This window comes from Asterias amurensis, chromosome 6 (genome assembly GCF_032118995.1).
Source record: "Asterias amurensis chromosome 6, ASM3211899v1".
NCBI lineage: Eukaryota > Metazoa > Echinodermata > Asteroidea > Forcipulatida > Asteriidae > Asterias > Asterias amurensis.
The window spans coordinates 23,113,750-23,131,757 of record NC_092653.1 but is presented as its reverse complement, the minus strand read 5'-3'; the positions used below and the strand labels follow the sequence as shown (position 1 = coordinate 23,131,757).

At 38.2% G+C, this 18,008-nt stretch overlaps 1 protein-coding gene across 2 annotated transcripts in view; it reads left to right on the top strand.

Annotated features, from left to right (window-relative positions):
- Window positions 1-1,942: 1,942 nt before the first annotated feature.
- The window catches only part of LOC139939121 (uncharacterized), a 43,564-nt gene continuing 27,498 nt past the window's right edge, over window positions 1,943-18,008 (top strand). For both annotated transcript variants that reach the window (XM_071934867.1, XM_071934866.1), the window contains exons 1-2: window positions 1,943-2,279; window positions 6,056-6,290. In XM_071934867.1, coding sequence (XP_071790968.1) covers window positions 2,120-2,279; window positions 6,056-6,290 — 395 coding nt within the window. In that variant the 5' untranslated portion in view covers window positions 1,943-2,119. The remainder of the gene's footprint in view (window positions 2,280-6,055; window positions 6,291-18,008) is intronic.

Genomic DNA, 18,008 nt, shown 5'->3' with positions numbered 1-18,008 from the left:
TATGAGGATTTACATTATATGTATTTTTTATAGACTGAGTCCAACACAGAGAGTTCATGATGGTCTATACCCATTGCAAGCGATCCGTGAATACTGTATGTCCATCTGTATTGTGTGCCTTTCGGAAACACAACTAATAGGCTATTCGGACACCAGGGAATGCCGCACTCCCCCGCCGGCTCCACAGAACACTTTGACGGTCAAACTTAACCACCAGACCGTGGTAATTATTTCACGGATCCCGTCCATGACTTTCGTGGCAACTGACGCACGACCGGACGTCCAGCGAATAGAAAAAAAAAAACCACAGAAAACCACTAATACCATAATCAATGTGTTCGGTCATGTATACAACACTGGACAAATTGATTCACAATAAGAAGGTTATGACCCAGTTATGATACATAATCTATTATGAATGAAGTTCTAAAAAGAAAAAAATTGTTTTATTATTATTTTATGGCACTCGGAAATTGGCTAAAGTCTTTTATAATCCAGGTCACAGAATCATAACACAGATTTGTTGCGACCGGAACAAAATTATTTGTTTAACGTTTGGTTAATACCTTTTATTTAAAGGAAACATCATAATAGGCCTAATTTAATATCAAAATCCAATACAAAAATGTACAATAATATGCTTCATGGTAGGGACACACACGTTGCCCTGGGCGATTTTGGGCTATTAAAAGCGTATGTTATAAAATGAAATGATATGAATAAGGTTGGAAATATGTTTTTAAAGTAGAATAATGATACATGTACATGTACATGTGACCCACGAACTAACACGATAAGTGACACGGATTCTACGTCATACTGACCCACTATGGGTCAGGCCACATGGACCCGATTATGGGTCAAATTAATCTGACCTGGAAGTTTCTAGAGTGCACACAAAAAAAAGACGAGAGAGCACCTTTAAGCAATTTTTCTCTCCGTGATTCATTTGTTTATGTGTAGTGTATCTTGAAAATAAAAAGTTTATTTAAATAAATATCATACACTGCAATTTTACAAAAAAAATTCTTTACTAAGTGGTTGTGGGTTCGAAACCCACCTAGCTAACTTCATATTCTTGATTTGTGCAATATACCCATAAACCATAAACCAATATCCGTTTATATGGGAGAGATTGGCTGTTGATAGATTGATGTTAAAATCCCTTCGTGTGAGTTTGCCGAATTCCCTTGACGAGAGGATCAACAAGAGAAAAAGAAAAATAATATTCTGAGGAGAATTTTGTAAAATAGAGTTCCCGCTGACTACAGATAGCACAATCTCTATACAATCGGCAACTCAAACGCGTTGTTTAATTAAACTCGTGTAATAGAGGGCGTTATTTAACGATCTGCCAACAGCCGCGGCCATATTGGGAGACCGGAGACACGGCCTTAAAAAACAAAATTGCTTTAAGATATCTTTGGGTATCCTGGACCGTGCCTGCCTATGATGAACAAACAAGAACACGTGCATTGCTTGACGTGACCACAAATGCTATCATATTGCCCCAAAATATAATTTTTTTCTTCCTCTGAAGAACTGTATCACTGAGGCCGATCTGTAGAGAGCATTGAATTGTACTCTAGCGATCATCAAACCGGTTTACACAGCTTCAAAATGCACGTGTTATACCGGAAAATCCGCCTCAAACAAACAAGAAAGAGGTAAATGCGGCCAACAAAGAGCCCCCCTCGCGAAAATTGTCGCTTTTGTGCACACAGTTTCTGCTCCCAACACCCGCCGAACACCTTGGGTAAATACGGTGGGCGGCGCCCTGGCCGAGCCGGCAGCGTGCGCTGATTGGCAGCCGTGCCGTCCAATCGCTAGCAAGGCAGGATGACGACTGGTGTGTACGAGGCGCGTGTGTGAGAGTCCGGGGAAAATACTCACCAAATAATAAGTCTTTAATTGGTGTCCACCGGACCCATCAACATTGGCACGGACTTTATATCTCAGGCGCATCTGCAACTGCGGACCACACAACAGCTCTGCTCTTTGGTGCCGGGATCTTGAATAGGCGTGTTTCCCACCGTGTAGCGCAGGCTTTTCAAACCAGTCGTAAGTTTCGTCGCCCGTCTTTTCGATTTTTCTCGCCTGGCCAGGACTCGTCGCAGGTATGATGTACGAAGGAAGTGAGGACTATATCAGCCAACGGGCCAGGGCGCACGCCTTTGCCCTTAACAGCATTGTGCCGCCGCCACCTCGGAGTTTCCCGTACCCTGGTCTGCCCATGCAGCCGCCTAACCATAACGCTCTTTCTTTCTCCGGAATGTCAGGTACGTGTCTAAAATCTCTCTCTTCTACTAGACTAGATCCGAAGGGTATCCCAACTCACTTTCGAAATACACTTCGACAGACACTCAGCATTGTTAGAATTTACCAACACCATTTGTACTTGTGAACTTCACAAGTCCTAGCTAACACTCCGGGATTTACACATTTATGACAACTTTGTTTACAGAGTCAAAGTCTGTATGAGATAATAACAAGAAAACACTTTGAGTTGAACATCAGATTGGCTCAAGGTCTGGGGAGATATGATCATTTCTAAAATGATATCTCTGAAATGTTTTCGCACTTTCTATTAATACATTTAGCGAATTGTTTCCCGTCGTATTCATCAGTGACGCAACTATAAATACATATTATATGGATCTGTTGTTTTTAAACAAAAACATGACATAAACTACTATTCAACGAAAATTTGTTTTGTACAAACTCCGATAAGAGAAAGTGAGATAACTACTAGGTCTGCTTGACAAGTAAAAACAATCATGCCCAATTCGATCAAAGTTTATGCAAAATCTTTTTATAAACGGTGTTATAAAACTCAAACTTGGTTTATACAAACACGTAAATAAAATGAAATAAATAACAAATGACAGGTGATTTTTATTATTTTCTTTTTACATATCTTATTTTGTTTGGACCGATCATACAACAAACATTTTGTAAATAAGTTTATGGTTAATGCGAGTTGCAGCATGCCGCAGTGAGTTTAATGTTCTAAAAAATAAAAAATAAAAAATAAAATAACAATAATGTTAAACTCTACAAATTATGTTAATATCAAACCCGAATCCTAAACATTAAAATGTTGCTGTTTGTTACAATTATGATTTTCAAATATTCTTTTGTTTTCAACATGGCAAACGTATTGACAAAATAAATTGTTTTAAAACTGAAATGTTGGAAATAACTGGTAGTAAGTCAAAATATTTCAAGATCTTTATTTAGGCTTGTGTAAACCCACAACATGTCTTCACCGATCGCCTTCACTTCTCGCTTAAAAAATTATTAAGTTTAAAAAGTACGAAACGTTGAAAACAACATCTTGAACTACGACTTCAGTTTCGCGGACGGACATTGTGTGCTATGGCATTCTTGCAGAATTACTTGTACCAAAACATAATTTTTAATATATGAGAATTATGCGTCGAGGGTAATATTATAAAATGTTTGCCCTTACACCGATATGTATAATTAAGCAAATAAAACACTCATTATAGATCAAGTTACTTACGTTTCGTTTGATGATGGACATGAGTTACTAATTAAAAGTAATTTTCACTGTAAATATCTATTTTAGGTAAAGCAACAATAATCACATAGCTTTTAACAATTAAAAATATGTATTTCAATGCGACCATTTTTATTTCATGCGATGTTCTTTTAATCTTTCGAATAGTTTGTTTCTTCTTTTGAATCCTTAATGCAATTTGTGGAGGACAATACCATTTTGCATAAGAAAAACAATATTAGGTTCTTAGAATAATCAAATTAAGTTTGTTCTCCATGACATTTTGTTAGGGACAAATCCGTTTTGCCTGAGAGAGAAAAAACACACACTGTATTTGTTTACTTTTATAAACATCATACTGATCACATCATAGATAACTTACTGAAGCGAACTTAAAGCTTACGGAATTGCTTCATACACCGGGACATCGTTACGTTCTTCCCACCGTCAAAATAACCGATCTCACCGTACGGTGTCAAGCCTAGCGCACGGTGCTCGCGGCACCAACCTCGTAGTTCTGTTCTTTCTCTCACACACAGAGAGACCGGCCTATATTAAACACTTTCTGCGCGATTGGGTAAGTGCTCTAACTCGGCACGTGTTATGAAATTAATTTCATCTGCTCTTTGATGTAGGTTGAGGAAATTCACATGAAGCTTGTAAGACAAAATTGCAATTGCTAGGAGCAAGGGCCCTATCTGATTTTACCCTCCACCCCCATGGTTTAGAAAACAAGTCGCTTTATAAAAAAACTGGGCCAGACGCCCAATCAAATTGAGTAAAAAGTAATTGACACGCGTTGGTTAAATCCTAGAAAGTATGGTTGGATTAAGCCTCTGAGTGTATATTGACAAAAAATACTCATCAAACATGTGCCGATGAGGATTACTCATTTTTTATTTGGACTAAACAAAATGTGTTTCAAAAACTTGTTTACATCTAACCCTCTTGTGTATAATGTAACACATTGTCTATACGCAAACACAGGCCGTATTTCATGAAGGGCCTGTTTTGCAAGTTATTTTAAATTCCGTGAACAATTTTAAAATGTTAAATTACGGAAATTTAAACTTGTACAAAGCCTCCAGAGAAATAGTTCTTCATTGTCCTCCATAAGTTTTTTTGTTTTCATTTGCATTATAGCGCCTCGACATAAGTTTGAAACTAAACATTTAACTTATACCACTAACCAAATTTATTTATTATTTTTGTTCAATAAGATGCTAAGTTATCCTTGTGCGATAAAAACATTAAAAAATATATATATTATTATAGTTTGGATTTGTCCCAGTACGTATGTATGATTTGAAACTTTGTATATAGTGGCAACAACATCTCGTAGGCCTATGAGGTTTGCGTTTCACACTGAAATATCTGGTTGAGTTGTGATAGTTCTGTAAAGAACCGGCGGTATTACAAATTGACGTTTCGATCAGATGCTTTGGGTGTCTTCATGAGAAAGCAGTTACATAATCAATCTTCCCAAACAAAACAGGCCATGGTCTTGACATAGTTGTTTTTCAAGATATATAAAAAAGAGGTAGCATGAGTCATTTCAAACCTCACATACGGAGATTAAAAAATAGGTCCGTCACGACCTCGAAAGGAGACTAAGTCATCATCAGTTACAACACGACTCCTAGCGGTTTTTCTGTTTACCTATTATTACGCTATGATTAAGCTTATAATGGGCTAACCAAGTGTGGTTAAGATCAGTAAACCGGTTATTCACTCAAACACACACATAGTAATGGTGTCATCTGGCTGAAAATACTGGTTTTAACGGAAGGTAATTTGTCTGTTATTAGAAGGCATATTTGCATAGAGCTCTCTGTGTACGGGGAAGGTATAATTCTCGTGTACACGGGAGAAGCACGTAACGAAAGTTACTGGGGAAAAGAGTACTAACCAAGTGTGGTTAAGATCAGAAACCAGTTATTCACTCAAACACACGTAGTAATGGTGTCATCTGGCTTAAAATACTGGTTTTAACGGAAGGTAATTTGTCTGTACGGGAAGGTATACTTCTCGTGTACACGGTAGAAGCACGTAAACGCAAGTTACTGGGGAAAATGGTACGCAGCATAATGTGCAAAATTGAAGAGAAAAAAACCTGAGTGTATAACAGTTTGATCGGTTTTCAGCATTCTTAAGTCATTAAAAGAAGGTTAAATTCTGCATGGAAATAAGAAGACATGTTGGGGGTGATTCTATGAACAATGTAACTGCCATGACTATTTTGTGCTATTGTCGGGAGCCTTTTATTGTTTACAAGTTATACTGTTGACAAAACGGAAAAAACGTTGAGAAAACAGAAACACGAATGTTACTTCAAAAAGTAACCGCATTGCTGGCTTAAAATATACACAATATGAAATATTGGTTTTATATATGCATGAATGATTTTGATGACAAAATTATTTCTTCCCTTCAAACAGAGAGGAGTTCGCACTTGGGCGATTTCACTCCACTCCCAGGTCCGAATTACCACAAGTCCCTTTTATGTTTTGTGATTTCTTCCCATCTATACAGAGAGGAGTTCGCACTTCGGCGATTTCACTCCACTCCCAGGTCCAAATGACCACAAGTCAGCAGCCGCTGCAGCAGCTACCCAGCAGATGATGGCTGCAGCGGCAGCAATGCGCCAACCGGACATCTCCATGTCCTCCTCACCAGCCAAGGACATCAAAGTCACCCTGGAGGGACGTGAACTGTGGCAGAAATTCCACGAGATCGGGACTGAGATGATTATAACCAAGGCTGGCAGGTATGTTGATTCTCTTTCGTAATAGTCCAACAAGTTCCGGGACATATTTGACCCGGATTCTAAGAAGCCTGACTCATTAATGAGTCAGGCTAACCCGGAACGTTCAAAATTGCATTTGAACTCGAAGTATGCGGTCAAGTTGATCGATTTCTGGGTCGCTGACCCGTATGGTGGTTAAACACGGGATTTTGAACTCGGATTCTGCGTCATCTTGACTCTGTCCTATGCCGGATCCGGACTCAATACTGACCCGGAAGGCTTTAGAGTGAGTTGTTCAATAATGGAACAATTTCAGAGACTTTTGTCGGTAGTAAATGTAACGTGTTGTAACCATTGTTACTGTATGTCATTCATAAACAAGTATGCGAATGGTCGCTTGCTGATTGATGACGGGTGATGTCAAAGATGACGTATTGCATCTTAACTGACAACGCCCTCTACGGCAAAAATGGACTTTTAGCAAAAATAAATAGGCACATGTGTCTCCTTGGCCCAAAGATTATCATTATAAAGAGTGACTCTATTCTTGGATGAATATACACACCTTTTGTCTGCCCTCAGTTATCGTATGTCTAAAGGTGAACGCATTATAAGGACACCTGTAAAAACTACGTTTTACTGTAAACTAGTGGTTTTTAAAGAAACGTTTTTACTACATCGTTTGGCAAAACAAAAAACCTAACAAACTCAACAGATTTTGGGCAACTTTACGACAATGGACTCCACATCCAAATTAATCCGCTTGGCGTATACAATTGATACATAACGGAGCCATAAGGCGCACCGGCCGTAGCTAATGACCTAACAAAGCAAAAATCAGTAACTCCAAAAATCTGCTGAACGCATTTCCTCCGGTAACCTTCCAGAGGTGATTGTGGCTGAGGTTTTTAATCTCTGGACTCGGCCGTTCTCTGCTGGCCAAAAGGTGTGACTTAATAATAGATACGTCTATATACCTGCACCATCATTACAGCAATTACCATTTGCATACTAATTGAGAAGGCTATAGGGATGTCACTGCGAGCCCTTGCGCGTGTCAGCATAAGGATCCTGACGGGATCAGCTGGGTCTTTGTCCGGGATTCCGGCGGGATCACAGAATGACTTCAGTCCTCTTAAGCTCTTTTAATGATCTTCAATTTTTATTTTTTTTAATGAATTTTGGGAGTCATTGTTTCCAAGTCGGAGAAGCAATTCCGGCGGGAAGTGGCCTAAATGATTTTTAAGGCCTCTTTGGTTTTTAAGAAAGGGTTTGTAATTACAACGCGCTGTACACAAATGCACATTAAGTACATAGGATTATCCGGATTTGTTCACGGGAACTCTATTAGTATTACGCTCTCCAATCTAAATCAATTTTTGAGCCCCCAAGTGCCCTATTAAGATTTTTTCTCTGCAACTGTTTTTTTAATACCTTCTTTTTGACATTTATTAAAAATCTTCATTTGTTTTTAAATAATGTGTTCAAATAATGTTTTCAATTACATTTTTGTTCAAATGCAAAACGGCTTACTAAAACATCTGCAAAGTAATGTTCAATATAATGATGAAGCCATAAGTGTCATGTCAAGTTTTGCTGCGGTGCCTGTATGTTCACAGCCACAGTAACTTTGGATTATTTAGTAAAATTAATGGCAAATATAATTTGATGTATACAAATGTCAAAATAATATTATTTATTATTTTATCTACTAATTCATTAGTTATAGTTTATTAATTATAATTTATTAATTAAAAAAAAATATGTGGTTAAACATAAGTTAAGATAGCAACGAAAGAAAACTGTCAAAATTCGGGAATGTGACCCAAATTCATAAAGCAAACAACACTTTTATGTTTAGCAGATTTTGTTTTTGCTAAGCATAAATAGCACATAAACAATGGCTGTTGAACTGACCCGCTTCTGGTAATCAATACTCTTCTATGCTTAGCGATTTTGTTGAGTTGAAATAGCTTTATACAAAATTGGGCCAAGGTAACCCACTTATAACGTACACATCGAAACAAACAAACAAACAAACAAACGAAACAAATAAAACAAAAACGGAAGCAAAATATGTTGTTTTGTGGATATGAAAGCAAGCATGTATTTGAATGTCAAAATATCCAATATCAAAATAGCACACGAAACACGAACTGTACAAACACACTTTATTATGCAAATTGCCACTGTCCAATATCGAATTAGCAAAACATTCACCGTACAAACATCAAGTACGTGAATTTCCACTTTAAAATATCTCAATAGCAATTTTACACATTCAACGTACACCCCTATGTGGATGTCATCCGATATCTAATTTAATTCAGTGTGATAATGTAACAGTACTGTTTTCATTGAGTTAAGTCTGTCTCCCATTAAATACTTCAAAAATCAAAGTATAACGGAAAACAATAGGATGCGTAATCAACGATTGCCATGATGTCCCGAGCGGTTTGACCGAGCCACAGCAGCGCATCACGGCGAGCATGCGTGCCCGGGCTCCGCTCAAATTGGACGGATCAATTATTCATTGCGTCCGCAACACAATTAAATTTCATGTGGGTTTTTTCCTTCATCTTCTGGATCTTTTACGCAGCCGGGGATGAGATTATAGAAACAATGATTTACTCAGACCACTCGAGGGGAAAAATAAAACCAGCTGTTCTGCTCCTTTTCATGAAAACCATTTTCATCGTCGAATTATTATTTTAGTGTAATCAAAGGCAGGAAGGCTTTGGAGTAATCGAAGGCAGAGAGGCTTTGAAGAATGAATGCATTATGGACACTATGATAAGCTGTTTCGGTAAAGAGTGGTTGAAAACCTCGACGTTTCGATCTGTGTTATGATAGTCTTCATGAGAAACCACAAACATCCTTGACTTCATATAAGTCTTTGTATAATGACAAAACACACAAATGAAGACGTGATTTCAAAAATTATATTATAAAATAACAAATGTATTATTTTAAAATTATCTCATAACCGCAACAATGATGTGAACTGCAGTGATGATACAATTTGCGGCCAATTATATTTAGCTCGAAGCATATTTTATTGAATATGTCAGTCATGTACAAATTGATGTCTTGTTTAAAACAAAATTAGTAGTCCCGGTTGATTTCCTACAGCCACCCCCCCCCCCCCCACCCCCCTCCCGATGGTAGATACAGTAATTTTCAGAATATTATAGCAATCTACCAAATTCAGAAATCTACTCCTTTGCAGTATGAATAAAATAGCAAGACCCCAAAGAACAAATCTACACAGGTAGATAATTGCACATAGATTACACAGGTAGATAGTTGCAGTTCTGAATCCTCGCGCCAGTCAGTGGTCGATTTTTAGCATCTTGCGTCCCTGTTTTACCAGGCGTCATTTGTGCAGAGTGAATACACAGCGTAAGGATTACCAAGTCATCTATAACTCTTAAAAGGAATCGAACTGACATCATTTGACTCCATTGTGACTACAGTGTATCCAAACCGAGCCGCATTGCTTTGTGCGTACAAACCTCATGGGACGACCCTCGTGTAGCAGCCATCTTTAAAGGCACTGGACACGTTTGGTAAATTGATGTCAAAGACCAGTATTCTCACTTGGTGTATCCCAACATGTCCACAAAATAACTGTTAAAACCTGGGCTTATTGATCATCGAAGTTGCAAGAAAAGAATGACAGAAAAACACCATTGTTCCACAATTTGGGTGATTTCAGATGCCTGAGAAAGTATTTCTCATATTCAAATGTTTTAGTGAGAGATTACCTTTTTCTCAAAAACTGCATTAATTGAGTTGTAAAGAGTTGTATAGAATAATTAACGGCTCTCTGTTGCTCGTTACCAAGTAAGTTTGTATATGCTAATAGTTATAACTTTTGACTAATGTGTCCAGCAAAGACAGTCATAACTTAGGATATAGGAGTTATTAAAGGCAAGGTTAAGTATTTAAGTATGGACGAGTAACTCGTCCTAACTCGAGATAAGACTAGTCTTTGTGAAATCGACCCCGGTAAAGACTAGTCTTTGTGAAATCGACCCCGGTACCTTTAACATATAGATGTAGATTTCCTCTATTTTGACGAGACAAGCCGGTCAATTGAGCGGTCGTTTGCTCCCTTTTCCTCCTCCTTAGTCTCCTTTCAAGAAGTCAAAGTGACAAAAGAGGGAAGGCAGTGGGGGTTTGTGTATTATTGCTCTGTGAGGTAGAACCAGTGAGGTTTGAACGATGTTTAAGACTCGAGTATTTCCATGTCATTTCTTCCATGATGAACGACTGCCTGCAACGTTACGGTTTGATGGGTATATTATACGAACGGAATATAATGGATATTAAATCATTGCTTTCAAAGACAGGCTGATGGGGGAGAAATACACAGATGAAAGGCTAAAAACTAAACAAGGGGTATCACTTTGCATAAACTACTCATTAGAATAAATCAAAAGTCCCTGAGGGGTTCCCGTTCCGGTGAGATTTTTATGTTTAAGTCTGATCCGGAATTCTCGGACCGAGTGAAGCATTGAATTTGATAGGTTCCTTGTGCACGATAGACCGTGGGTTGCACGAGTATTAATGTTCCGGGGTTGACTGCGGCCCGTCATTTGACAAAATGTTATAATGTAAATTCTCTGACCTATATCAACATTATTCATGTGGACAACTTAATTACTCATACCACTATTATAATACTGCTTATACTAAATGAAGTTCCAAGTGGTAATATTTAAATCCTAAGAGAGATAGAGAATTCGTTGGAAACTAGCATCAAGATGTCAACCAAAGAGATTGCATTTCAGACCTGGAATTACATGGAAGCCATTGAGGCCTCTGTTGCCCTGGTCTTTGCCTTGATGTCTCTACAAAAGTTCCACATATGACTTTAAGATTCTCTGGAAGTATGCGAAATGAAAATGGCCTTGCCCTCTCAAAGATGAAATGTAAGGCCTGTGATTTTCATTTAAACGCAAACACATGGTGTATGATTTCTGGCTTTGCCTGTTTTGGAAGAGGCTGTAGATACACACAGTATTTCGGGTATACCACATAATAACATACTTTTTATATAGAAAGATTTGCGGTAACACAATGTAATGACTATCCCCACCCCAACTCATTAGAGATAGTCATTGCTCTATGAATGGTGTTATCGCAAATCTTTGTACGTCCACCATGCAAAGTTTCAAATCCTACGTAACATATGTTTTGATGAAGCATGACTCTTCACTCTACAACTGGTTAAAAGGCGTGGTATTTGCGTAAGACCTGTTCTGATACCAACCAAGCCAACATAACAAGCAGTTTAACTGTGCTTGTTGTTTTTCCCAAGTAGATGTGAAATACTTGATAAAACTGTAATAAGGTTACGCCGTGACCCAGAACGTTTGCGTCATTGTCTGTTATTTGAATCTTTGGTTTTCTTACTGACGTCGTAACAAAACCACCATGTATCAGGTGATTTCAAAGCACACTGCTAAATACATCAAAATGCAACACTTTAAATGAAAACCCTGCTATAACTGAAGAAACATGATTCTGTTGCAATGTGAGGTGAACTGGGTTACATCAGTCTGTGCACTGGACATTTTGCTAAATACACACTTCATTCAAGGAGGTACCGGGAAGTGTATGCCAAGGTCATATGTAAAACCTTGCTAAATGCAGCACAGTGCTATTTGGGATTTAAGTTAACTGCCAAATCCAGAAACTGCAACTTTCACATTTAGGCGCAAGGCAGAAAGGGTTACAGCTCAGTGTGCAGTAAACACTCCGTTCATGGAGATTTAAAAACAGTGCCTCGGACTTAATTATATGGCACTCAACGGAACTTCTTGTGAGTTTTTTTAAGTGTATTTCCCCCCCTGAATAGCAACAACTGATGCTACAAGCTTGCTTTAATTTGCACGGCAAACATAATCACCACCAAATTACTTGACAATGAAAACACCCGATGGGCCCTCTGAACCTAACCTCTATGTACGCCCCGTAACAAGGGAGGAGGGTTTGAAACCATAAGCATTTCGGATGTACTGTTATGTTCTACAACTACACTGCCGGCGGTAAAAGAGAAAAATTACTCAACGCATTGATGGGCTAGGACCATACCGTGCACACTCGCCTTTGTCCGGTAGGCGTCAGCCGTACGTCCCCCTTGTCGGCTACCGCACACGTATTTACATTGAGGTTCCATTGGTAAATCCCCCGAAAAAATATCTTCATGGTTGGACTGAAGTATGTAAGAATGGTATTTACACGAGTGGAATGAGGCTATTATTAAGGGAAATTACTGGCTGAAAGAAGGGGAAAGTTGTTGACAGCAAGGACTTATGCTTGCGTTTGGGACATGTTGTTGCTTGTAATAAATTCTGGCCGTAATTCAAAAGAGTGTCTAGTCGATGGCCCTTTCAGTGAAGTCCACTTTTCGTTAACAGCTTTAATCATCCTTCGGAAAAGAGGAAAAGTGGTTCCGCTCTTTGATTGTCTCTTTGAAGTGCCGGCCTTAACTACTATTAGAGCTGGGATGTTACACCGTGTTAGTCTCGTGCATAATATTCGAATAAATCTGGGTTCCTTATTCGGGTTCAAACGTTGTTTTAACTTGCGAGCGGTCGAATAGTTGTGGACTATACACCAGGAAAGTCTCGTGCAATATTTGAATAATTTTGAGTTACTTATTCTGATTCAGTGTTGTTTTAACATGTAACAATCGTTTGGACTTTAGTGGACTTGTCACTGCTATTAGAGGCAAGATGTTAGACAACGCAATGTCCGTGCATAATATTCGTATAAATTCAGGTTCCTTATACGAGTTCGAACGTTGTTTTAACGCACCGACAACCTTGGTTGACAAAGCAGTGTGCCACACTATAAGAGCAATGCCCACTACAAGTACATAATTGGTTGGAAAAATTGCTCATGATTTTGCTGTTTCGAATGTAAAACAAATATTTATAACCGTGCAATCTAATTTGGAAAAAAATCAAGAAATAACCATAAAGGAAACTGACTAGGTAAATTTTAAATACTTTTGTGTCGAACATCAAAGCAAACCCAAAGCAATCAAATCTTCTTGATTTTGCGTGCGTATTTCACGCAATGAAAATATGATATTGTATTATTGCTTTCTATAAATTAAAATAGATAGCAAGGTTGGTAAGTTGTAGTTCTCACTGAGTACATTGATGTCCATCGAAGGTTGGTTAACCACATGTCAGAAATCACACCACTGTCCGATTGTGTATCATGTCAACAATCTAGTATTCTTTAGGACCACGCATTGTGTAGTCTATGTCAATATCTTTACCTTTTCAACGAGCAACTCGAAACGAGGCTAAGCCGGAGGGCACCGTGTGAAATGGTAATTGAAAAGCAAATACGGCCACGTCACCTTGGCTGACTGTTAGTCTCGATTCAAGCCTGAGAAATCACTCGTCTCTTTCATGCTCCTAGCACGGGCCAATATCGAACTGCATTGTGACGTTGCTGTGACGTCATGACCACAGCACAGTGAAATGGCAAAAAACTAAGTAATCAAATAGGGACCTAGTTTTTTGTTTTTGTTATTTTGCCAGAGGCGGGGTTGCCATACCGTACTAGAAACCAGAATAGCAACTGATCCAGCCAAGCACAATACACATGCTTCATTAACCGCTATATTTACTGATATCTTTTATTCTATTATATCAGAGAAACCACAAAAGCCATAGAGAAGGAAAAAAATCTCAGTCTCTTTGAGAAAAAAGGGTCTTTTGGTAGAGAGGAGGAAAAGGAAACAATAACAATAAAATCAAAATCAAGGACTCCGTGTCGGCAGGGTAGAGAAAACCCACTGAGGCACGGGGGAACAATACAACCCTTGCTTTTCATTCCACCAACCCATGAGATAAATATAAATCAGTAATAACAGAACCAACCTGCAAAATAAAGACGGCAACAATAACATACCAATACGCACCCCGCTGCTGTGAACCAAAGAGACGTTATAACTGTTTCGTACATTACGCGATTAAGTGGGCCTCAATGGCTGGTGCCGTAACCCCCATTGATGGCCCGGTGAAAATCTGGCCGGCCGCTCTGCCCCATCGACGCCAGCTATATTGTTGGGAATTTTTCACTTGATGGGAGATAGAGGCCACAGGAGTCCACAGGGCCAGCCTCTCTCACCCACCGATGTTTCACAGACAGAGCAGACATAACGGTTCGCTTGGCCTACTTTACTATCAAATCAAAAGAAAAGAACATTTTATAGCCCTTTTTCCCTTCTTTGAATGGGTTGGTCCTTGGTAGGTAACGATTTGTGGACTTGATGTGGAGTTTCTCACGCTACTAGTGAATTTTTAGAACTTGTTGGAGTTTTTGCGCAGAGTATTTTCTTTGGCAGTCTGTTCTGGTTTTATTATGAACCTTAAGGCTCCTGAGTATTGTGAAAAACATCAAATGCAAATTTCACAATCTCTCTTGTTATATTTTTTAGACTGACTTAGCCTATAGGACAATTTAAAATGAGAAAACTAGCGAGATTTCCGTTCAACTTTGGGGAAGACGTGTCTTTCCTGGGTCCACACTTAAATCATTTGTTTCAAACCTTCATAATTTAGTAAGATTTTACTGTGCAGTAGCAGATCAGAACCCACTTCAATTAAGCTGTCTTAAGCAAAGATTATTGCTTAAAAATGTACAGCTAAGCAAAAAAAGCCTGATACCAGTCACATATTGTGCATGTGACATGGTGTTTTGGCATACTTGCCTACTTTTTTGGCTGAAAAGCAACTCAGCATAAAAACTTAGACCTGGACGTCACTCAAGAATTAAACCCTTTAGAAATCTTTAGTCAATAATTTACTTTCTTTTCAGTAGTGCATTTTTGTTTTGTATTCTTTATGTTGTAATAACTGTAAGGACGTTAGACAAATTTAATTGTTTCTTTAAACAAATAATACGTCAAACATTTTTTTTCAAAAGCTACACAAATAATTTCTTGGAATACCAACGTATTGACACAATACTGGCAATTCGTGGTTGGTATTTATTTGTATCCAATGCGCAATATGCTTTATGGTAAATATTTGTCTTTCAGCCAACGCAAGTTTGACTCTCCCACCCACTTGATTTGGGATCCTCTTCTCTCTGCCGTATCACATGATATATTTACCCATGATATGCTGACGTTCAATATGATGTTTTCCACGTGTTTATTTTCGCAAATTTTACTGTTTATTTTGTGATATTTTTCACATGAGTTTAGACACCTCGCCCCAAGAATGCACACACACCGCGTGTGCGACGGTTGAATTTCAAACAGACACGCGGTTTCCTCGTTGAGTTGGTATTTAACATCATTTAGTGCACATAGACTTGATCGTTTGCATTGTATTAACTTACAGGCGAGTAAATGTTTATGTAAGCGCTTTGTGATTTGGAGTCTACTTAGCATAATCAATCAAGGTAACACAGCTAGTGATAGAATGATTAACTGATTAATATTGTTTAATTCCAAAAACAGAACTAGGCTCTCACAAAATGATACAGCAGGCAGAATTATCACAGATTTACTGCGACTACAACTAGGATTTCAAATGAGAAATACCTTCAAGGGAATAAACGCATAATTTTATAGGTAAAATTTGAATCAACAAACTGCAATCTGAGAAAATATTTGAGGGAAAAATACACAATTTATAAACATTACTTATACATTACAGGTTGCAGCGTCTCTACACTTGAAATGTTTTGTTTTCGAATAGTTTACTAACGTGAAGTCAATTAACGTTTTGCCCACACTATTTAGACGCTGTAAACTCTAAAGTAAAACAGTTCCAAACAGACAATTCAAAACCCAAACATTACCAAAGCAGAACTAGACACTGGACAAACCAGACATAGGGCTGCCTTGCTCTATATATTATCTTATGTTTTAAACTTGTTTTCAGGGCAGTTGTCGTCGAGCTATACTTCGGTCGTGACCCGCATGGCGCCCGGGCGAGCTGGGCGATTGACGCGGCAGACAAACTTTACTTTTCACGCCTCACTCCTCCGTCGTCCCGTAAAAGGGGAAATCATTCTGAATCGATGATTGTAAATGCGGGATGCAGGACCATATGGTTATTGAACAGTCACACCATAGATACAGGCAATTCAGACGCCATTAAAATATAAATAAATTGTTTTTCACAATTGAATTGGAAATTAACAATAATTTCCAGAACAAAACAGGATATAAACACTAACTTTTACAGTTCTGCATTTTACATTTTTTTTCCCCAGGCAATTTGGACGCGATCAAATATAAATAAATGCTCATGCACGAACAGTTATTTTTGCAATGAATTGCAGTAAAACAATATTATAAGTGTTTTTCAGATTAAGAAACGGTAAAACATTCTACAGTGCCGTGGTTAGCCACTCTTCAAATCATTATTAATCCGCACAAAATATTAATTTTTGGCTAATAGGCCTATATAAAGTACTAAATACATTTTTCCTCCAAGCTTCGTTTTGAATATCATACACCCGTATCACAATCAGCTTCTCTCTGTCTGCATCATTACCCTGCTCAACTTCAACGTAACAAAATATGGGATGGCTTGCATGGGTAGGTTTCTATATCAATTAATAATGACAAAGAAAAAGTTTAACCATAATCATAATAAAAATCTGTATAGGAAGTATGACAATGACTTATTAATGAAGTCGACCCGAGAGTCCCGTGTAAGAAGCCTTGGAATGCACATTACACTACAAGCGATATAACAGGTTGACGTTTCAATTTCGCTAAGCAAATGAACGATTTGCTTACCAAAATCAGATTACCAGCAAACTAAAGTGACGTTTCACTGTCCATAACTGCTACCCAGATGTTTTGCGTATGTACTTCTCATTAATAAGCATAAGTTCTCAAAGATAAATAAACCTTTATTTTTGAAGCATTTTCAGCGATCAAAACTTCCACAAACCTGACTTGAATCATAATTATTTATTACCATAATTATTATCTTATAATTTTGGGCGCCTGTTTTTTATGGATGTGTCATCGGCCCAACGCTAGTTTCTTAGCTGACTAACTGATGCATTTTACATGAGTATCATTTTTATGCAGCGCGTTCGTAGAGACGTGCATTCCATACACCATTACGTATTCGAAACTATATATGCAAAAATGATCGCTCTATCAGAGTTTACCGTTACAATGAAAACCAGACGAGCTATAGGTACCTTGCGTTGATATTCAAATTACTGTCTTGCCACCGACTCGGTTACTGTTATAATTCAAATTACCCAAGTGAGTTAAATTATGCGTCAACTTTTATCTGAATTATCACAGCATTTTTATTGGCCTTTTCACAGATTTTCACTACTGCCCCCGTAGACATAAAGATATATGGAATATACTTTTCACTATTACTGTTAAACGTGACCACACATGAACACAGAAGAAAGCATTTTAAACGGGATTTCATATTATCTTATAATTTTGGGCGCCTGTTTTTTATGATGGCTGCTTGGCATGATGGCTGCTTGGTGTGTTTATTGCAAACAACAGGATAGAAATGGATGCACTTCCTAAAACCAATGCTGTTGGGCCTGTAATAACCAGCCGTAGATATGTGATACCCATCAGCCGGTAGGCCTGCCGGTGATAACTTACCGGTAGGCCTGTGATAAATAACCGGTTGATAGCTACCCGGTAAGCCTGTGATAACCAATCAACAGGCATGTGATACCATACACTAGGTCTTTGTTAAC